The sequence below is a fragment of the Pholis gunnellus genome (genome assembly GCF_910591455.1).
Source record: "Pholis gunnellus genome assembly, chromosome: 3".
In the NCBI taxonomy this organism is placed as follows: domain Eukaryota; kingdom Metazoa; phylum Chordata; class Actinopteri; order Perciformes; family Pholidae; genus Pholis; species Pholis gunnellus.
Genome location: NC_136529.1, coordinates 20,194,758 through 20,217,009, shown reverse-complemented (window position 1 = coordinate 20,217,009; position 22,252 = coordinate 20,194,758). Strand labels below are relative to the sequence as shown.

Sequence of the window (22,252 nt, the reverse complement as noted above, 5' to 3'; positions counted from 1 at the left end):
GGAAAAATAGCCTTACTAAAGGAGGTCAATGAGTCTCAGAATTTAACCCAAAAAGAACCTTCTCTAGATTATTTCACTGAAAACTAGCACACTCATTTTCAATGATTAATTTGTGTCCTACGGTGACCAAGTGATCTCTACACACTGCAACTCAAGAAAACACAAATGGCAATGACAATATCGCTAATTAAGAACACACAAGCCCATTCAGACACACATTTACCAATTTGACAGCACATAGTATGCTACAACCACAGAACAACACCTTAGTTAGAGAGGAACTCTCTGCAGAGTGCAGCAATGCCTCCCACAAGATTTGACCACAAACGGTTCATGAGATCAGCCACTGTATCTAAATCCGTTGATAAATGATGTGTCTTTTTGCTCTCGGCCACACCCCCTTTTTGCCAATGTGCATGAACACTAACACACATCTTCACGGCCACAGACTTGACCTCCATGCCAAATTTCAGCCTCCTGGTGTGAAAACTGTTGCAGTATTTTGTTGACTGACTGACCAACTGACTAAGTCAGCTTTAGAACCGCTGGTCGCAGGTAAAAACACACTTAGGGATGTTTCCAGGGGACACTAAAAGTGGATGAACGCGCCAGTAGTTTAAAGAAGTGTAGCAAATATCTCTAGTTGTGTAATTAGAAGGTTTCACCAGTTTTTATTGTCACCTTGAAACTTCTTATGTTTTATTTGAACAGACTTTTCATTGATAAGAGTGGCATGTTGTCCAGGAAAAGAACTGAATAAATATACAAGTGGCAACATTTTAAATAATCTCTACCCAGTGACCACAGTGATCCAATATATTTCACACGAGAACATTAAATACATCTTTTTTATCAGGTAAATCTTTAACAGTTATCCTCATTGGTATCCTCGGGTAAAGTAAAGACTGTGGAAAGTATCCGGGACCAGGGGGCTAGATTAAGGCTATGAAGAGAGGACAAATCCCAATGTGTATGTGTGACAGAGAGAGGGAGACACACACACACACATAAAGAGAGTAGATTAGACAAGAAGAGACGTTAGAGGGGGAGGAGGATAGAGGAGGCAAGCAGCCAGAAAGAGACTTGTTTTTGGACTACTCTCTGACATGGCAGGAGGCACCACATAGATTCTTCAAGGGGGTCAGAACTTGATCTTTATTTTTGCGAAATTATTAAATAAACTCCAAAAGAAAAGGGAGTAAAGAAGAGAAGAAGGAGAAATGAAGGACTTGGTGCAGTCAGTCGAACTAGGGGTCTCTCAGCGGAAAATAATGAATGTAACTAGACCCAGAGTTTGGATAAAGAATGAACTTGTTCGAGTGGGACTCGCTGAATCCCTTTGCACATATATCATGATGGTAAGAAACGCTTGCTTTGTATAATAATGTGTGGTTTTAGACGTCTAAAAGTCTCTCATATCCATCATTCTGGTGACAATTTCACGTTCTCTCTGCTTTGAGGCATGCTTATCTGTAACAAACATGTGCCATTAATTATTAATGCCATGTTCTTGACCCTGATAAAGTTCAGACTAAAAAGCACATTACCGTCACATGATGTGGGTCGTGGGAGGGGATTGGTTGGTTCTAGTGGGTCAACCAGGAAATCTAGTGTTGCCAGAGTAATGGTCAGGCAGTGGGCCACATGGAGTGGGTTTCAAAAGTCACATGTTGTGTGTCAGCTGTTACAATAAACCCTATACTTAGAACCTTGCAGGCTTTACTTGGAATACCCAAACTCACTTTAAATCTAAATACGCGTTACTTTCGAATGAGGAACCACATGTTTCCTGTTTCCTGAATGAATGTTTTTCAGTGTCAGTTTTTTTTCCCCCACCGGAACCACAGTCTCTAAGTTTCACCGGGTTAAAAGTTATATGACAGAGTTTGGTTCAGTTCAGCTTGTTTTACACTTACAGTACCAACATTTCTAAACAAAAACATTCATCCAGTCACATCTTGGCTGCCTCACGGAGACTTCATTGACGCAACTCTTGTGCTCATCCTTCTTTTTGCTGCTTTACATATCCTGTTGGCTGGAATGCTTTCCCCTAAATTAGCCTCGTGTAGTTTGCTTCTCTTTAAATGTCGCCTGTGCACAATTACTTCTCTCTGCGTCCAGGTGTTTGGCCTGGGGTCTGTGGCCCAGGTAGTGACAGGAGAGGGAGCGTACGGACAGTACATCAGCATCAATCTGGGTTTCGGACTGGGTGTTGCTATGGGGGTTCATGTCGGAGGGAAGGTCTCAGGTACGACAGCTGACCCTTGTGAACTCTATAGAATCCTTAAAAGCCATCACAAATCCCCATCATCCGACCCATATTTCTCATTCTCCATCAGGGGCTCACATGAATGCAGCAGTGTCATTCACCATGTGCACCTTTGGCCGCCTTGGGTGGAAGATGCTGCCTCTGTATGTTTTTGCGCAACTATTTGGGTCATTCCTGGCCGCAGGGACGATCTATGCTGTCTATTATGGTGAGGGCACACTGCATGTCCGGCACTGAACACCTGTAGTCTTATTGAATGTTATATATTTACTTCTCTTGCCCATGTATGATTTCTCTATTTCTATTCTACTTCTGGTGGCAGTCATACATCTAAGAGTATCTGTCTTGTCCAAATTGTTTCCATATGCAGAAGCCATATATGACTATTGTGGAGGAAACCTGACTGTAACAGGAGTGAAGGCCACAGCAGGTATCTTTGCCACCTATCCTGCACCGTACCTCTCCTTGCTGGCTGGATTCTTTGATCAGGTAGACACGAAACAGGATTAAAGGATTACAGCGACAAATCACCATCATCTAACACAGTCTGCCTTGATCATTTTCTTTGTTGTTGACGCGCAGCTATCTATGGTGATGTTTTTGTGTGTGTGCCAGGTGTTCGGCACAGCCATGCTGCTGCTCTGCTTGATGGCTTTGTCGGATCAGAAGAACAAACCGGCGGCACCGGGCAGCGAGCCCGTCGCAGTGGGTCTCCTGGTGATGCTCATTGGCATTTCTCTGGGCAGCAACAGTGGCTATGCCATCAACCCGACCAGAGACATCGCACCCAGAGTCTTCACTGCCATAGCAGGCTGGGGGGGTGATGTGTTCAGGTACACAGGAAGGATACACTGGCTTTTGGGGGCAGGATTTGTATTATGTCACAGTGACTAGGGGTGAGACGAGGGCAGGACATCTCTGTTAATTATTAAATGACCCATGTTCACAGTTATTTGTCTTTATCTGTGCAGGTCTGGAAATGGGTGGTGGTGGGTGCCTCTCGTTGCCCCCCCCATTGGAGGAGTATTGGGGGCAGGGCTCTACAGGGCATTGGTGGAAATGCACCACCCCCCTCTCTCTGAACAGGATGAGGGGCTGGTGGACGAGTTTGAGGAGAGGGCCCCTCTGGAGAAACAAGAAAACATGTGCTAATGTATGTGTCTGAGGGCCCCCAACTACGTACGGCCTGTAAAGCTATTTGCACATCTGTATGCAGTCGAAACATTCCATGACTATGAAGGGTTAAAAAAAAAAAATAGCCCAAAAACAAACTGCTTAGACGGCTAAATAAGGTTTTGAACTTCTTAAGCAATTTATAAATGAGTCAGTTTTATGTCATGATTTCGATCATCAACATTAGTTACTCAACTGCACTCTCTCTACTTGTCAGTAGCTGCAACACATACATTAGATATTTTCAACCGTGACGCTGACATCTAAGGCTTATTGACCCAATCCATACTAGTTATAGTAACTACATTAAGATCAAATGGTTGAACATTACGAGCCATTTATATGCATTCAAGAAGAAAAAACTGACTTTGCAGCTTATATTTCACGTTTATATTAGTGAGGTTATAGCAGCTGAAACAACCGACAAACAACGACATCATAAATAACAATCAACAGGAGACGACTTACATCAGCTTGGAAACTACATTGGATTTTAAATAGTAAACCATACATTGCACATACATAAACATGTATCTTTAGGAAAATAAAAAAGGGACAGGAGGAGTTGGCTCCTTACAGCTTGAAAGGGCAGCAGCACAACCAAAGATAATACACACATTCATCTCTAAAACAATCCAGTGCACAGGAGCCTACAGATAAAAAGTGTAAATGTGTCTTGATTAACTTTGCTGGAGCCCCAAGGTACTTCAACCAAAAAGTTAACCCTAGATGTCTATTAGGTCTGCTGAGCGGTATACTTTTGGCATCAAGAGCCCTAAATAGATAAAGCTATAGTGCATCAGTTCATTGATATGGAGTCGTCAGAGCAGATGTCATTATACAAATAAAAACAATATGCATTCCTATATTTGTGAAGTTAACAGAGAGACACAGCATCAGTGAGATGCTGCAGTGATGCATCGGCCAGTGAGCAACTTTTTTTTTTACCTGAGCCATGTAAGATTTTTTTTTTATCAGTCTTTCATAATGTAACATTTCATGGTTCAGATTTGCATGAACTCTGAAGTCATGTAAAGTTTGATACTGAAGCTCTGAGGCATCTGTCGAATACACACAGCCGTTTCCACTGACGCTGAGTGCGATCAGCGGATCAATCTGCGATCATTTCATTTTGAGTTTCAAATTGTAGATACAAGTCCTCAGTCCTACAAGCACTTTTACTGCCACAGCTGAAACCGACACAGTATTATTTTTCTTTCTTACCGTTTCCTTCAGTTTTACAATCACAATCATATGAGCTATATTTACCCATTTTAACACATCTGTGCAAATTGTATATATATATTATATATATATATATATATATATATATATATATATATATATATATATATATATATATATATATATATATATATATATATATATATATATATATATATATATATATATATATATATAGAGAGATTATTGTTGTATGACACAATAAAAAATCAAAGAGCAAACTAAGCCTAGTGAAACTACAGATGTAAACTGTGTCCTTATTGAGTGTTAGCGAGTCCTCATTGGTACCGTTGCTACATTTGTTCTGTAGTTTGTTACTACATATGAGGATTATTTACCAGCAGCACGTTATCATACTTAACAAATAGGCTGCTTTTACTTATTTGTACTGTTAGGTGTTACTAGTGAGAAAGCCTAATTCCTTGTGTTGGAAGGCGCTGGTCGTTGTTTATCTATTTATACATGCAGCATTCCAAACTTAGTTTTCGACAACATGCTCTCATGGAGCATACCGCTAACACACCAAATCCAGCCAATGGCGGAATTGCAGGCTGCTCCTCTGTGCGATGTTTGGTTGTATGGACAGTAAAGTTGATTGAAATGTTTTCCTTGGATGGAATCCTTCTCAACGCCTCCCCCCACTGTGTCTTCCTGTGCTCCCTTGGCTCTTTGCGGTGCTCCCTAAGCTGCACTGTGTCAACTGCTTCTTCTTGGGGACCGGTGTCTTGGCTCTGCCTCTGAAGGCCTTCGTAGGATCCAGCTTGTTGAGATGGGAATCTCCAGTAGGATCAGCTAAGTTGAGCTCACTGCTGAAAGTCAGTGGCTGGTACAACGAGGCCCACTGCTGTAGAGTAAACAGGAGAAGGTCAAAGGTACAATGCTGTGTATGATCATGTAGAGTAAAAGTTAACACCAAATAACCCCTACAATGTCATTTAGGAAGCGAGTGTTACAGTAGGGTCCCTGAAAGGAAACTGCAAAAATCCCACTGCTTCCTTTGCTAAATGTTCCACCACGGTAATCTGCATCCACAGAATTATTTGGAATACGCTGTTTAGAATATATTAAAAAAGACAGGTATGGGTAAGTAGGTACAACACAGTCGGCAATTTGTGAAATTGCAATGAGACTGAGGTAGGTACGGACTAAAAGGTTAACGACTTTTATGGTTTGTGTAAGTGTCTTGTGTTGTGTCATCTTGTTTAAGTGTTAAATCAGCCAACATTGTATTATACTGTGAAGGGAACAGAATGAATAAAATCTGTTTTAGACACCTGCAGTGACTTGTTGTTAATATTAGCACAAAGACATACATTTTAACTAAACATGGTTTGGGTGATTCTGAAAGACTTAAAAAAAAGAAAAAAGAAGGGAAACACAAAGACAATGTAGATAAGTTCTGCAGTAACTGACAGTTTTGCAGATGTCATTGAAACCTTAGAAAATGTGGATAAACACCTTGGTCTGGGGGCTCGGGCCGTATGGGGTGAAGGCATACTGCCACTCAGGCAGACCCAGGTGAGTGATCATCAGGCGGTAGTAGGAGGTGAAGGTTGCCGTCAGTAAATGCCAACACAGCGAGCGGTCAAGGAACCAAATTTCACTCTGCTGGGCTACCACACCTGAAGAATACAAAGACCAACAACTGAATGATGAAATACTCATTTTAACATAGATTACATTGACATCACATTGTTGTTCAGAGAAATCCTAAAAGTTGCAATTTGTGAATACAAACGGAACACCTGGGGTGCAGTTTTTGTAGACTAGACACACTTTGCCATTCCCACCACAGGAATCCAGCTCGAAGATGCGGCTCCGGGAATCAAAATGTGGTGCAGCGGGAGCATTCGCCGTCCCTGACAGATAGCACGGATGACTCTTGAATAAATATTGACTTTCCAAAATCAACATTTTCATTCATTAGCCAGCTTTCTGCACAATTGAGCACACAAATGGACATGATCAAACTTGACATGCTGTAATTGTCGAGTTGAGCCCACATGAGGAACCGACTGGTGAGGTTTACCGCTTTCCGTGCTATCCTCCTCCTCCTCCTCTTCCCAGTCCAGGTCAGCCAGTGAGGGTGCATTGGGTAGAGAGAATAATGATACTGGTTGGAGGAGTGGGCACAGCCTAGCCACACTGTTGATCATCATGCTTCCTAGGGGAACACACTCATCTGAAAGAAAGAAACACACACACACACACACACACACACACACACACACACACACACACACACACACACAGTTATGACGGTATCTCAGATCTGAAAAACCTTTAGAATTGCATAAGCCATTTGAATGTTCCTCTATCATGTAATCGTAATAGTAGCCTTTGAATTAAAATAAATTAAGATTTATGTGAGAGTGATATTATTACAGAGAGAACATAAAACTAATCAGGTCACCTACTGTCTAGTTTAACGCTCCAGGTGAGTGTTAATCCATCTGTTGTCAGATAGAAGTCTCGCAGGTCCTCTGGCAAAATACAAGTGTTTTTCTAAAAGGAAGAAATTAAGCAGAGTTCATTTGATAACAATGTATAAGCAGAACAAATTGCGATATCTTTAAAAAGGTGTCCACATTTCACCTGCTCCCATGACAGCAGGCTCCTCTTCTCTGCAGGCTCCCTCTCTGCAAAACGCACATCGACCACACCAGGCATGTTCTCTGGCACAACAGAGACAAATTCATTAACATGTATTAACTGCTCAGTAACACATGAATCGGTTTATTAGCTAGTTACATGGGAAAAAAAGTGATACACACCGAGTATTCGAGTAATGCCAAGCGTCAGTCTCTCAGCAACACCTTTGAATGTTAAGCTTTCTTTTGGCTCTTCCATTTGCACAGTTGCATTAAAAAAATGTACGCAAAGGCTTGTAGCTGTATGCCTTGTATCGTTTACCTATCTCAAAAGAACTCAGCTGGCAACATACACAGGAAACGACCGATGACGCGATGACGCTGATTTGACACATGTTTAAGCCAATAGAAACCCGGCTTTCTACAGACTAGCCAATTGGCTGTTCCATTGCAAGAGACAGGCGGGACTAACGTAAGCCAATAGAAACCCAGCTTCCTACAAACTAGCCAATTGGCTGTTCCGTTCCAAGAGACAGACGGGACTAACGTAAGCCAATAGAAACACAGCTTCCTCCAAACTAGCCAATTGGCTGTTCCGTTGCAAGAGACAGGCGTGACTATCATTGCTTAGCAACGCTTGGCTCCTTGGGAGTGGAGGCGGTTGTTTCAACATGGCGGCGGCGGCAGCGGATACAAAAAGTGGAAATTCGGGGATATTTTGGATGAATGGCGGTAGGCTTAATTTAACTTAACTTATTTACCTTTCTTGTCCATTCGTACATATCTTGAATAAAGTTTAAAACGTTTTCGAACGAGTCTCACAGAGGTTACGTCTGTGTTAATGCTGGAAAGTTTTCATTTCTAAAGAAGTGAGACAGCTAGCTTAAAGTTAAGTTAATTAATAGCTAGCTAACCGTTTAGCCTACGTGTAACGCTAGTTAATTGAACGTTATAATAGTGTTAGTGCTCATTGTCATCATCACCAATCAACCCTGTTAGATTTCCTTCTGAGCTCAACACAAGCACGACTTTTACGTCAGTTACGTCAACGTTAGCTAGCGAGCTCTTGCTTTGTTTGTTACTCGGTGATTGGAAGAAAGCAGCGACATGTGGGATTATTGAATTATTGATTCGACAGTTTGCGTTAGTGTTATGCAGCACATATAACTTCAGTTACATTCAACTGACTGTTAACTGAAGTGCCTGTGTTCTCTTTGCTTTGCTCACAAAGTGTCAGATGATGAACAGCCTTTGGTGTTTGTTCCAGGTGAGTCTCACACCACACATTGAACAATGTCCAAACACAGTGAGAGATAATTGTATGCAGCTCATGTACACATGGCATCCTCTTGTTCTGTCTTTCCACAAACTGTCTCAGGAGTGGAAGGAGAGGGGAAGACTCAGACCCCTTTCAGTTTGGGATCAGGCAGCACCAGTAGCAAAAGAGGTACCAGGATGCGAGCCAGGCGTAGCTATGACTGCAATAAGGAGACCACGCTAAAGAAATGTGGCAAGAAACAGGGCCACGTTCAAAGCGAGCAGTCTGGGATTCACACCAAGGAAAAAGTGTCGGCACATCACACTGCGTCTGCAGTTTCAGAGCATGCTCTCTCTCCAGCTTTGGGTACTTTTCTCCCCTCGACACAGGTAAACTGTTGTTTTATATAGGATGGTTTTTCTTCATTTTATAAAATGAAATGTTTGATTATGGAAGAGAGAGCATGTGGATAATCTGGATACTTATAGAAAACAAGAAAGGATGTATTGATGCTGACAGAATTATTTATTTATATAATCAATTAATTATTAGTTTCTGTTAATGTCTTCTCATACTTGTGGACCTTTCTTTGCACAGGTAGTCTCTGAGGCCAGCAGAGCTAAGAGCCAGGTGTGTTTGAAAGACCTCTGTCCTGAAGATAAGCGCCGGATTGCAAACCTTATTGAAGAACTAGCCAGGTAGCCAGCAGTATACGCCACTGAACTCTTGTCTGGAGATAAAATTCATATGAATGTATTAATGAAAGAATATAACGTTACGCCTGATTGAAATGTTTAATTTTTGACTCCTGCAGCTTTCTGTCCCGTGTCACTCTTTGAATGTATAATATAGACCACCAATGCTGTAACACTGTTCTATCCCGTTCTCCAGGGTGAGCGAGGAGAAAGAAGAGTCAGTGCAGCGTCTGAAAGACGAACAGGAACATTTTGAGTGCAAGATCCAGACGCTGGAGCAACAGAACGTGATCATTGTGCGGGAGAGGGAGAGTATCCTTTCAAAAATAACCGAGCAAACAAATGTGCTGATGCCTATAGCAGTACTGGGTGATATCAGAACAGCAAAGCAATGCACTTTCTGGTACTTCTAACTAGTGTTTAGTGAGAAATCTTCAGACAACCTGGCTGTGTTTAATGGTGTAAAATATGCTTCTTAGTGGTAATTGCTGTATGGCGTGTGTGCGTAGTGTCTGTGCTACTATGGCTACTGCAAAATGTGGTGCACTGATTTTAAGGAAACTAGATGTTCTTGAAGAACTCCAGGGTACAATAGTTCAATCTGGTAAATGTTACCAAGATGTTTTAATAAAGTGTGCTAGAAAACACATTTAACCAGAATGTTAAAAGTGGTGCAAAAAGGTTAATCTTTAAACACACCCCAAGTGATTTCACTGATTATCAACCTAAAAGGGGGAACAAATCGGTAAAAACATCCACTGTAGTCTTTTGGTTTGAATGAAAACTTGTTGGCACAGGGTTGCATATCCTGCAGTTGTGCTTGAAGTTGCTGAATGACATATTGAAGGCTATTCCATGAGACTGCCTGCAGGGGGCAGTGTTGTCTTAGGTAAGGCCATGCACAGTCTTTGGCCAAGACCGTTCGATTTGATACAAAAGGCTGAGAAATATCGCAGATTCATTTGAATGATTTGACGCCTGCCGCAGATGTATTCTGCAAGTGCTTGTAGCTGATCCGCTGTTGTGTACAGAATCAATTTCAAGGTTGAAGCCATTGCCCGAACCATCTAAATCATCTTATCATCCAAAGATGCATTTTGATATTTTACTGCTTTCACCACCGTGTGTTTTTGTAACCTTCCCTGAATACTAACAGTGGAATATCTCTCAGTTCCTCCTGACAAAATGGGATCGGACGGGTCACCAGTTGATTCTTGATTGGCTACTATAAGGTTAATGCTCGAGTTAGTCGCGATCGTATGTAGTTTTTGCACAACTCGCCTACCGTCTTCATAACAATTCCGCTCAGGTCAAACCAGAGCATTGGCCAGCAGTCAATTTAGGTTAAAAACACTGCAAAATAATATGAAGCGTAATTGACCCCGCTGGTAAATTGCACGATTGGCAGCGGTGGCGGGGAAAATTAGGAAAGCACAACTCAATTAAAGGCACTTTGGCTCGGAGACTTGGCATTTACACCAAACTTCTAAACTCCATTAAAAAGGTATTTGAGAGGGGAAAAAAGTGTTCAGATCCAAGCACCTCAGGGGGGGATAACGTAGTCTTTTAAAGTGCATGCAGGAGTCATGAAGACTCTTTTCTGGCAGAAGGTTCCGGCACTTCTCTGAAAGGTTAAGGAGACACCAAAGGCAAACACACTGAATGAGAGTCTTGTCAAGTCTAATTCCATTACGCCTCAGCTTATCTTATCTAACCAAGATTCAGGGTTGTCAGGGGTATAAAGAATGTAGGGCTATACCTTAGCCCCAAGCCACCCTGGATGAGAGGGAGAAAGCACCCTTGATATTAAGGGTGTTCAGCTGGCATTTGGAACTGACTGGCACACAGGCCGGAATCTGTGTTTCAGATAGTAAGGATGCCTTTTATACTTCAAGGCATGTTGGCATGGGCAGAAGTCAAGGTGGTGTTCCTAACGCGGTGCACCGTTCTACCTCGTGTATCCAGAACAAGGCACAGCAGGCGCTATAACTAATGCAATTTATTGAGTTAAAACAATGGGGCGGATCCTGAGGCCATGGAGATATGGAGGGAATAACAGCCCTGTTAGAATGTGTCAGTGAAAAATGCTACTTGTTGCGATAAGAGGTTTGAAAGAGATAAATCAATTTTGAGCTGACATTTACAACGTGGAAATCAGTTTTTTATCAAATGTGCTTTTTCGTTCTCGTTTTTAAGCGCTTTGTTGTTAGGCAGATGACACGCCTAATGTTCCTTGATGTCAGCTCTGGGGCCATTGCCCTGAACTTGTCGTGCTGCGTAAGGTAGCACATGCTACGCCATTTGTTGAAGGGGTTTTAAAACCAAAGTAAACTAAATTGTTTCTTTTATCGAAGCTCTACCTTCTGACTACTGTTGACACAGCCAAGAACTACATAATCAGTTTAAATGCTTAATTGAATATCGTAAAGTCAAAATTGAACCAATTGGGGCTCAACGTGAAATGAATAATGCAGCAAAGAATCAAAATTGAGATGAGTTGTCGTTGGCACCTTCACAATGTATCGTATGGATTTCTGGCTTTGTGATTCGTCGGCTTTTGTGTGGTAGATGTGCCGCTGACATTTCATAGACACAAGATCATTTGTAAAGATGTCAGATGTAATGCTTCAGCAAGATGCAACTTAGTCTCCGCCTACAAAACTGGTTTTACATTTTAGTTGTGAGCACTGAAGATGGCTAAGAATAGTTGGGATGACACGGTTTCTGTATGTTTGCTTTTTTAAAATAATAATTCTTAGCTGACATTATTTATTGGTTTATTGTGTGACTTGCGCTCGTGCCTCTTCTCCAGATTCAGTAGTATTGAATCAGTTATGTAAACTGTCTTCTTCTATTAATTCCCCATCATTGCACACACATTCATACCCATCAGTCTCCGCCCCCGTTTCTCTCACATTCCTGCTCAGGCTCAATCTGTTTGGCACAGTGTGCTAAAGCAGGCTTTAAAATACCCCCCCCCCCCCCCCCCCCCTCCTGTGCAAATTTGTTCCACCTTGAAGTGGATTTCATTATTTCATTTGAGCCTCGGCCTGACAGGGAAGTGAATCATTTTGACAGGCCCCGTCTGAAGCCTCTTCAGCCCAAGCCCTTGATTCTGGGTATTTTTGGAGCAGGGGGGAGGAGTAAGTCATTGTTGGCACTTTTGCGGCTCTGATGTAAACCAGGGGCTTGCCGGGTGCTTGGCCCCCCATTGGCTGACGTCCAAGGCTGTGGAGGAAGCATGTTTAGTGTGGCGACGGGCAGAGAGGTGGACTCTTATCAGCGTCGCTCCACTCGGTTCAGATTACCTCGTGCTTGCTGTCCAGTGACTGCGTCAGCGTGTCGACACATTAACACACGTTACCTTTTATTCATGGCATTGGGACGCTATCATGATGCAGCCCTGTTGGTGCTACAGCACAGACGGTCTTTGTATTTTGTTTTGTGTGGGTCCCCACCACATCAATTTGTATTACAGTGTACAGTACTGTGTGTGTGTGTATGTGTGTATATATATATATATATATATATATATATATATATATATATATATATATATATATATATATGTATGTATATATGTGCGTGTGTCTATTGGCAAACATTTGTTTTAGGCATGAGTAATCACGTGGAAACTGTGTTTTATGCGAATCTGGTGAAATATGAGCAGCATGCATTTTTCAACTCGATACACAACTCTATCTTGGACTGAGGTGAGGTGGAGCTGTATAAGCATATTCAGTATCTCCCCTTCAAGACCCTTATTCATGCTGCATAAACACACCTACCAGCGCAGGTTTACGTGATGTGATGTCCTTGTGATGTCCTCAGGCTTTCCATATGGAACTACCATGGACATTATCAGTGCAGCGGTAGAGGAGCCTTAGTTAGATGGAGGGGTTCAATCAAAGTCTTTCCTAATATTTATGGAAGCTGCTGCATTGCATTTGTCTGGTGTCTGCTACTCAATTCCAAGCCGCCCGCCGCTCTCTTCTCTCTCCCCCTGTTTCATTTCCACAGCCTGATTGAAGTCTTCTAACAACCAAAGCGTTTTCTTATGGAGTGTTCCGCCATCTCTTCCTTCAATAGGACTCTACTTTGAACTTTGATTTTCTCTTAAAATGGGGGCGTTTTTTTTCTTTTTTTCAAACAAATGCTGAGAAACTCATCAGCTGCGGGTGCAGGGCCACCATCGTAAACAGATATGGCCTGGAGGAGCACACTTTAAGGTCAGCTTGGGCAGGAGTGTGTGTGTACTACTTCCTTTTAGTGTAGTGTTCGTATGTTCGCTTTTTACAGTGCAGGTGGGGAATTTCTGCTCTCATGTCTCGCTGTGCTTGTGTGTGTGTGTGTGTGTGTGTACTAGGACGTTGAAGTCAGAGCACCGTTGATTATTGAACGTGTGCATGTGTGTTTGTGTGTAGTCTCTCCATTCTCCTGCTCATTATCTTTGTGTGTGTGCTGGTGTACTGTGGTGCTGCCACTGTCATTAGTGGGCTCCTGAGGCGCAGCAGTGGTTCCGCTCCAGATTAGTTTTCTCGTGTCTGCCAGCTCTCTGTCTGGCAGATAGCCTGGCACGGCATTGCCCGGCTCGGCTCAACACAGCTTGGCCCAACCCAGATGGTGAAAGCTCTGTGCCACAACAACAACTTTGATTTTACTGGCCTCTTCTCCCTCTCTGTTTTCAACTTTGCTGTTCTTTGTACTTTTCTGGTCCAATGTGTAATTGATTGCAGAAACAAGGGTTTAATTCCAATCGTTGATCTAAATCCAGCATCTATCTTTTTTTTCCCTTCTATTTAAGTTGCATTAGAGAACTTTATCCGTTCCAAAATGGCATTTGTGCACAAAGTTGCCTTCTCAGTAGAGCCACACAGTGACTTCACATTAAGAAGTAATGAGGCATAACTTAGTTCTGATAGTTTAAATTATTATTCTTATTTATTTCTATCAGCTTAAATCAACGGTAGGGTTTTAATGTTTTAGGCTCTCGTTTCTCCTCTGTTCTGTTCACTTTACTTGTTGTTTATTAGTTACTTAACCTTTGGTCCTCCAGGCCTGCAGCAGCAGTACAGAGAGTGCCAGGAGCTGCTTGGACTATACCAACAATACCTTTCTCAGCAACAGGCCAAACTTAACCAGTCCATTTCCCAGCTCAGCCAGGCACCCGCCCACAGCAGGGTAAGGTGTTGGATAGAGTGTGTGTGTGTGTATGTGTGTGTGTGGCAGGTTGTAAATACGTGTTGTAGCGAGTGCATGTTGTGGCGTAACATGATGGGCCTGCTTCTATGCGCGCCATATTCAGAGAACACCCTTGTTTGCCATTCGTCAGGAGACGCAGGCAACATGCGGTGACACATACAGCACATCATCCCATGGCCCATTGCCATAATTATGCATAACAAAGAAGTCCACTACAGCCACGGGTTCAATGTGACTACAACATAGTGAAAACTCTCTCAAGGTGACACTTCAGGAGCGAAGACGCCTCTCTGGCTTCTGCCACTGTAAGAATAGATGACTTGGCCAACCTCTTTGTCCCGCGGTGGCTCTGAATAATGTGTGTTTGCCTGCTCTCTGACCCTCGGCAAATTAGTCACAGTCTCTTCCCCAGTCAACGACAAGATGGACTTTCCTCCTTATGTTTATCTTCTAATGTTCCTGACCTTGGCTTACCTGCCAGTTGTGCTCAGTTAGAAATTGTTCTCTTATTCTTGTGGCCACTGTCCAGTTTCCAGGTTTTGAAGGATGATTTGCATTTATGCTGCTATAAAGCTAACGCAAACCTACTACCATGTCCATGAAGATACAAAGCGAAAGCAGACCGTTGGCACGCTAGAGCAGTAGCAGCTTGAATCCTAGTGTCTACACAGGATGTGTTCAGGGACTGTACTGCTGTGTACGTCACCTGTGTTATATCAGCAATCACTACATACGAGCGTATAATGAAAGAAAGTAGACTTAAAGATAAAGAAATGCTTCAGGTCTCCGCATAAAGTGAAAGTGATATGTGAGCTCCTGTGGAACAGCTCTCGCAAGCACACGGGGAAAGCTTTTACTGCACGTAAACACGAGTTAATTAGGTGGGTTAGTGAGTCCTTATTCGGTATTGGTAAGTTTTGGTTTGTAGCCCAGCTCTACATTAAGGTTTTATGGAGCAATCTTACGTTTTTGGCTGAAATACTCAATGAATTTTTCAGAGGCTTCGTAAATTGGCCAAAAATGCATTTATTGTCCTCTTTGTTCTCTGTCCAGGTGCTCGGCAGCGAGGAAGCCCCCAGCAGAACATCTACTAGCAGAGCTAATGGCTCACTCTTTGATGGCTCATACCTCAGCCTGGCTGCTACTCGAGCACAACGGCCTCAAGTGCACAGGAGTGGTGGAGGAGGAGCAATACAAACCCTTAGCAACCATGCCTCTCTTTCCTGTGATAGTGAGTTCAGTCCAACTGATGGGCCGATCAAACAGCTTAGGATTCAGAAAAGGGAGTGCAGGGAGTCCCACCATAGATGTAAGCCCAGCCTAGGCAGCGGTCAAGGCGGCGGCGGCTCAGGTCTAGAGAATGGCAACCATGACACCTTTAACCAGCATGAGTGCGAAAGGTATAGTAGAACTCTATACAGTCATGAACCGTTTACCTATTAAACCACATGATTACATTAGTTTCCTGTCGTTTTTTAATCGATATTTAGCATTTCATGAAGACACGAACATTAAGAATGTAAGGATATGAAGTTAATGAAATGTGCATTTACACACAGGCTCCACGGTGGGAGTGCCAATGGCTCAGAGGCCAATGAAGCCCTGACCAGGCCTCTGCTGGGTCACGAGGACTGGGAGGAGAAAAGGCACCAGCTGCTGCTGCAGAAGATGCAATTGGAGACGGAGAGGGAGAGGCTGCACGCGCGGCTGGCTGAGCAGGAGGAGAGGCTCAACAGGCAGAATCAGGAGCTGCGTCAGTCGCGTCTCGATTACAGCAGGTAGTAGACAGAAGCCAGAGAGAAGCGAACCGTGTCCGGTAACATTGCTCGCTAATATTTGGAGTCACAAGCTGATACGATATCTCGTATTATTGTTAGGTTTCAACAAGCGGCTCAGTCTGATCTCGGCAGCTCAAACACTAGAGATGGAGACGCACAGGCGCCGAATGCGTCCCACCAAGATTTACCCCCCAGGTAAACTACGCACGCACACACACACACACACAGACACGCACACACACACAGACACGCACACACACACAGACACGCACACACACACAAACCAGCTTAATATATTTTGTCTTTGGTCCACAGTGTGTGTGACGATGCAGAGGTACATCCTGCAGGACAGAGTTTGCGTGGCAAACGGCCACAAACTGCACCTGCTCCTCTGGAGACTGGCGATGGTAAGCTTGTATTTTCAGTCAGAGATAATTAAATGCTGACCGGACTAAACACAGAGGAACATCCTGGCTCAAAACATCATACTCGGGCCTGTCAAGAGTTTGATTGTATTGATTTTTTTATTTTAGTACATTCATATGCAAAGCTTAGATAGAGGAACTGTATATCATCATGGTAATTTTAAACAGTGTCTTGCCTGCGTTGCTCTCAGCCTTGCTGGTCTTGTTTCTGATACAGCACTCTTATCTAACATCTCTCAACAGAGGCCTTAGAGCGGTCCAGAAAGGACGCGGCCACATCTCCTGCTAAGTCCAGCCCGAGTAAGCCCACCTCAGTGTCTGTGATCCAGAAGACCCCTGAGGCCAGGTAACACACCAATTAAGCATTTAATAAAGATTTCCCGTGTATTGTAATAGTTTTTAAGTAAGTGAAGCATTATTTCCTATATGCTGGATAAGCAGCGGGACTAAAGCAAAATAAAAAAGTAGAATTAGTTCTGTGAAGAACAGCCCGGGTGGTTAGATTCAATGTCAGCCAAAGGATTAATATTGCTCATTGAACAATGATGAAAAACAGCACAGTTAAGCTCTTGAAGGATCCACGCAGCACTTCTTTCTGTGATAGTTTGAGATTCTGAATATAGCGTTTCCCTACTACAGAGAAGTCTGAGTGAACTTTCCTGTGGGCGGGCTACTCTTGCCATGTGAGGGACATTAGGAAGGACACAGTATTTTATTCATTCTATCTGACCTTTTAAGGCAATTGATGTTTTTTCCTCTCGTTGTGAACACATGTTAACAATAACAACATGTATAAATATAGCACAGTTATAACATTTTGAAATCCAGAAGCTTTTCCTGGGCTTTGCAGTTGCTGCAGTGTTGGAGGCTAAATTATGCATTTTCTTAGTCGAGCTAACTTTTCGAGCTGTGAGAGGCTAAATGGAGCTTTTTACTGGGCTAGCTAGCGCTGTGGCCAGCCTGTCAGGAGACATGCTGCGTTCCATTAGTCGGCCTAGCAGGGACCCTGCAGCAGGTGTAATTGAACAGACTTCTGGATGCACACACTGCCCTTCCTTCACTCTCTGCCACAGTAATGAGACAGAGAAAGCAAGAGTGAGGGAGAGATGTTAAAAAGTGTGTTTGAGGGTGAGTGAGGTGTGAGGGCATTGGATAAAGTGAGAAATGGGAAGCGGGGGAAAGTTAAATCAGGTGGAGATGGATAGAAATGGAAACGGGGAGAAAGACGTAAGAAGGGAGAGGAGTTTTGAGGACGGGGATGAATCACTGAGTGCTAAAGCATTAGACTTTCCTTAAAATGAATTACGATTACCTTTTTTCTTACACCCTTTAAACAGAATGGTAATCAACCTGACTGCGTCATCTTACTGTGTGTGTGTGTGTGTGTGTGTGTGCTAAAATATCAATTGCCCAGAAGCAATTTGTAACAGTGGTGCTGCAGAGCGTTATTTTTTTTAAATTGTTATTCCAAAAGTTGAGACAATTTGTTCTTGCATAATGTCAGATTTCCGTTCGTAAAAAGCTTAAGAGGAGATACAGTAACTACGAGACGGCCTCTCTTCAGAACAGCTCAAAGTTTTCATCCTCCGATGAGCAACTCTTACACAAAGCAGTGCGTGGTCCAAGTCGAACTGTGAGCTCCAGCAGATGCCCATTAATTCCAACAGGAGACCCAGGGCATCAGATCGTATTACCATCCATTTACACCTCCAAAGCCTATTAAAATTGTTGGACTCTTCGCTACACACAGTGTTTTCTTTTACAACCAGTAATGAGGAAGTCTGCCTCTCGGATGCCTTTTGTGGTTTTCTTGCAACATGTTTATTTCATGTGCATCTCTTAGGAAAGTTGTAGTCCTTTTTGGTAATTCACTGATTTGGACTAGATATAGATCTTTTTCTTAGGCTGTCTAAAAATCTCTGCATTATGTATAAAGAACGAAATAAATGAAACTGCTCTCAGAATGTAATAAACAATACAAAAAGGTCTCTCCTACTGTAAGATTTGGCGTGTTACCTGAACACCCCCCCCTCCGTTTCACTTGGCAACAACCTGCCCCTTGTGACCATCTAATCGTAACCAATTCAATCTTGATGTGCAAATTGCAAAGCGAAGCTGGGGTTGACATTAAGTGACCTTCTTAATCCTTTCATGAATCCTGTGCTAGTTAGTAATGAGACAGTTCCAGCGCACCCCGCCCATCTCATCTCCATCCTTCCTGCCATTGCTCGCCTGCTATTGATTGGTTGGGAAATTGACATGCGGGAAATACGCAGTGGCCATTATAGTTTTTTTTTTTTATCTTACTGTTTGGACTGCAAATGAAAAGGGGCGCCGGGGTGAGACGGCTTTCTTTAATGAAAGAGAAGAGCCAAACAAGCAGTGAAAGTTACGAGTGGAAAGAAGGTGGTGGAGGAGCGTGGGCAGAAGGAGTTTTTATCTGGCCTAGCAGAGCGAGAAAAGAGACAGACAGTATTGGTGCGCTGGGAGAATGAAGCCCAAAGGTTTTTATTACAATAAGAAAGGTGTGTGTGTGTGTGTGTGTGTGTGTGTGTGTGTGTGTGTGTGTGTGTGTGTGTGTGTGTGTGTGTGTGTGTGTGTGTGTGCGTGTGTACGAAGGACAAAGGAAAGAAAGAAGGCAGAGCTTAACCACTGTTAGTTTCAGAGTAGTTCTGAAAGGAAGTATTCCGTCTGACATCGAAGAGTCTGTAGTATCAATAGATATTGTCAGAATCATCTGCAGATATTTTAAACTCCCTTAGGCTACGGTCACCAAAAATTGAAGTATTAAACAGTACTTAAATATCGGAGTGCAGCGTCTCTAGATGCTGTTAAAATGACCCAACATCCCAGACCAAAGCTTTATTTTTATTATTTTATTTTTTACAATGACAGAAACTTGTGTTCCTGTTATTCTTGTCCTTGCATTTTTTTTCTGTATGCATGTAGCAGTAAAGATAGATTTTTCCAGGACTCCTTTGGGGGATATTAATATCCAGCAGTAATTCACAACTTCACCTCACACTAACCGGAGCCAAGAAATGAAGTTCTTTGTTGCACTGTACACCCCTCTGAAAATCTATTGGCATTCTCTCTAGCCCTCGTGCAATCTCTGTGCCACCTCCTCCCCTCACCCAATCTCCCCCCCCCCCCCCCCCCCCCCCCCATTTCTGCCCAAACTGTACCCCTACCCCCCACACTCCCCCTTGTTATAGATTGTGACCGCCGGTAAGTGATGCATTATTCATTACCGACATGTCGTTTGTTGATGGATGGCTGTTTGAGAGCCCTGTCCGTTAAATAAATCAACAAATAAAAATGCAAATTCTCACATTTCGAGAGAAGGAACCCAGCCAATGACCCTCCCCCACATTCCCTTTCTGCCGTTCTCTCTATCCACAAAGCTGCACTCGCTTCCAGTCGCTCTCTCTCTTACACACACACACACACACACACACACACACACACACACTGTCCCTCGCTCACGCTCTCTTTTGCTTTCTCCTTTGCTGTTGACAGGCAGGAGACCAAATGAGGAAGACTGATTTACTTACTTGAGCTTCAGTCTCTCTTTTTTTTTTTTCATCAGTTATCATTCCTCAGCCGACTTACCCCTCATTCATGTTCTCTCCCTCACGCTCTTAACATGTGCATACATTAGCTCGTGTTGCTAAAGCAAAATGTGCCTTTTTAAAAGCTTTGCAACTACTGATGTGTGCTGCCTCAAGTTAACGTGAAAACACGACGCGGTAAGGTCTACAGTTACGTGCGGAGGAAGACAAATGCGTTCCTGATTGGAAGTGCCACCGGTGTGTCTGTCCGCTGACCACCCACATGCATATCAACAAGTGCACGTCAAAGATCGCCCTTACCTGGGAGAGCTGTGTACGGAGCCGTGCGATGCAAATCGATGCAGCTTTAAACGAGCAGAGAATTATGTTAGCAGCATCAGTGGAGCGTGCTTTAAAGAATTCATGTTTTGTATCTGGAATGGCGTTGTTCGACTGTGTATACACTGAATAATTTATCAAGCCAGCCAGACTGAGGGATTGAATCTCTATTAGCTTAATCTTACCCGTTTTGGTTTATTTATTTCTCCTGCACATTCCCTCATTTCTATTCCAGGGGAGAAAGCCTCGGGTTCTCTCCTTCTGTTCTTTTTCTCTTTTTTTCTCGCACCTGCAAGAAAGTGTGTTTTTCTGCTGGGACGCCCCAGTGGTTTTGACTTGTTAACGTTGCTTGTTAGGGTTCAGCGGACACTTCAGCAAGAAAGCTGTTGTTAACATGTCGAGGAGAGATTTGCTTTCAGATGGTCTGTGTTAACAAGTGAAAGGTGAATGACTAATATTTTTGTACAAGCGACGGGCTCAAAGTAGACTCTGGCCTTGTGCTCGTCTGGTGTTGGTCCCTTGACTTTCACCCTCTTTGTTTAACATTGAGAGCACGTTGTGGAGCTGGTGTCACAATGAAAGAGCACAAGGATACTCATTTACAACATTGCCTGTCGACGGGGCCCCGCTGGGTTCTGTGCTCTGAATGTAGACCTGTGCCAATCCAACCTTTTCAAACAAGCAGAGGTCATGTGGGGGGAAAAAAAACAGAGTTGAATGAAACAAAGAACTCTTAAAAATGTTGCTTATTTTCTTTAGGTTGGACTTTTCTCTGGTTGAGTTATTGGATGTCTTTAGTCCCGTCTCTGCCGCGGAGCTAAGCAAGCAGTCATCTCGAAGACCCAAAACGTCACAACATAGACTCATTGCCCCCAGACCAGGGGGCAGAACCCTGCTTACCCCTGCTGGGTCTCATCCTCAGAGTACCCAGCAGGACCTGGACGAAAGCCAAATACTGGAGGATATTTTCTTCATTTGCTGACACAGAAGAAAATGGGTCCAGTCGCTTCATATCCACCTGTTTGGTCTTGACGTTCTAATACAGAATAATTATGATATTGTAGACTGTACTCTTGCTATATTGTGGTTTTAATACAAATAAACAAATATTTTTTCAGAATTGGTTTTGCTTCTGGTTTGGTGTTATGTTGTCACTGCAGTAAAACCGTTTACCATTGAGCTACGCAGGTTGTTCCTGAGGACAATGCCAGCAATAATGCGCCCTATACACAATTATACATTGAGAATAAGTTATGACTAAAATCAATTATCCTTAAATGATGAAATATAATGGTATATAATGGCATGTTCATATCCAACGCCAGACAAATGGACCGAATCATCACCTGCTTTTTGTAGGGAGTAACGGTGACATTCGTTTCTCACATTGATAAGGTATCAGTAATTATGACACGACACAAGACACTTTATTCTAGACTGTGCTTTATTATTGGGCTAAGCTGAGACGCATCATTCATTTAAAATTACAAAAAAAGAGTTCAAGGGACCAGAGAATGTCTGGAGAGACAGGGGCGGGAGCCTAAAGCGCACTGCCCAATCGGAAGCTTAGCTCATCAGGAACCCGGCAAAGCTTAATATGCAACATTCATTTCCCCACCCTCCGTATGTGCTGAAATTGGGAAATAGATTTCCAGAATACTTTGAAAACCATATGAAGGAAAATGTGATTCTAGCAACACTACTTAGCTTTAGAAATAAAACCACT

At 43.0% G+C, this 22,252-nt stretch overlaps 3 protein-coding genes across 3 annotated transcripts; 2 read left to right on the top strand and 1 right to left on the bottom strand.

Moving 5' to 3' along the window:
- The first annotated feature begins 1,113 nt into the window (after positions 1-1,113).
- On the top strand, positions 1,114-4,722 carry aqp7 (aquaporin 7). The gene is made up of 6 exons (XM_079156557.1): positions 1,114-1,358; positions 2,122-2,248; positions 2,340-2,477; positions 2,640-2,758; positions 2,885-3,102; positions 3,241-4,722. The coding sequence occupies exons 1-6, from the start codon at positions 1,221-1,223 to the stop codon at positions 3,419-3,421; spliced, it is 921 nt and encodes a 306-aa protein (XP_079012683.1). The 5' UTR covers positions 1,114-1,220; the 3' UTR covers positions 3,422-4,722.
- A 124-nt stretch (positions 4,723-4,846) lies between these two features.
- On the bottom strand, positions 4,847-7,595 carry tpgs2 (tubulin polyglutamylase complex subunit 2). The gene is made up of 7 exons (XM_079186119.1): positions 7,462-7,595; positions 7,283-7,362; positions 7,105-7,192; positions 6,717-6,869; positions 6,433-6,546; positions 6,146-6,309; positions 4,847-5,531 (listed from the first exon to the last, which is right to left on the bottom strand). The coding sequence occupies exons 1-7, from the start codon at positions 7,535-7,537 to the stop codon at positions 5,313-5,315; spliced, it is 894 nt and encodes a 297-aa protein (XP_079042245.1). The 5' UTR covers positions 7,538-7,595; the 3' UTR covers positions 4,847-5,312.
- A 355-nt stretch (positions 7,596-7,950) lies between these two features.
- kiaa1328 (KIAA1328 ortholog) lies at positions 7,951-21,589 on the top strand. Its single transcript, XM_079186031.1, has 12 exons — positions 7,951-8,010; positions 8,510-8,545; positions 8,657-8,925; positions 9,134-9,234; positions 9,428-9,543; positions 14,288-14,412; positions 15,487-15,833; positions 15,993-16,211; positions 16,311-16,406; positions 16,527-16,618; positions 16,880-16,982; positions 21,286-21,589. Exons 1-12 carry the CDS (start codon positions 8,001-8,003, stop codon positions 21,506-21,508), a joined length of 1,737 nt encoding a protein of 578 aa, XP_079042157.1. The 5' UTR covers positions 7,951-8,000; the 3' UTR covers positions 21,509-21,589.
- The last annotated feature ends 663 nt before the right edge of the window (positions 21,590-22,252 follow it).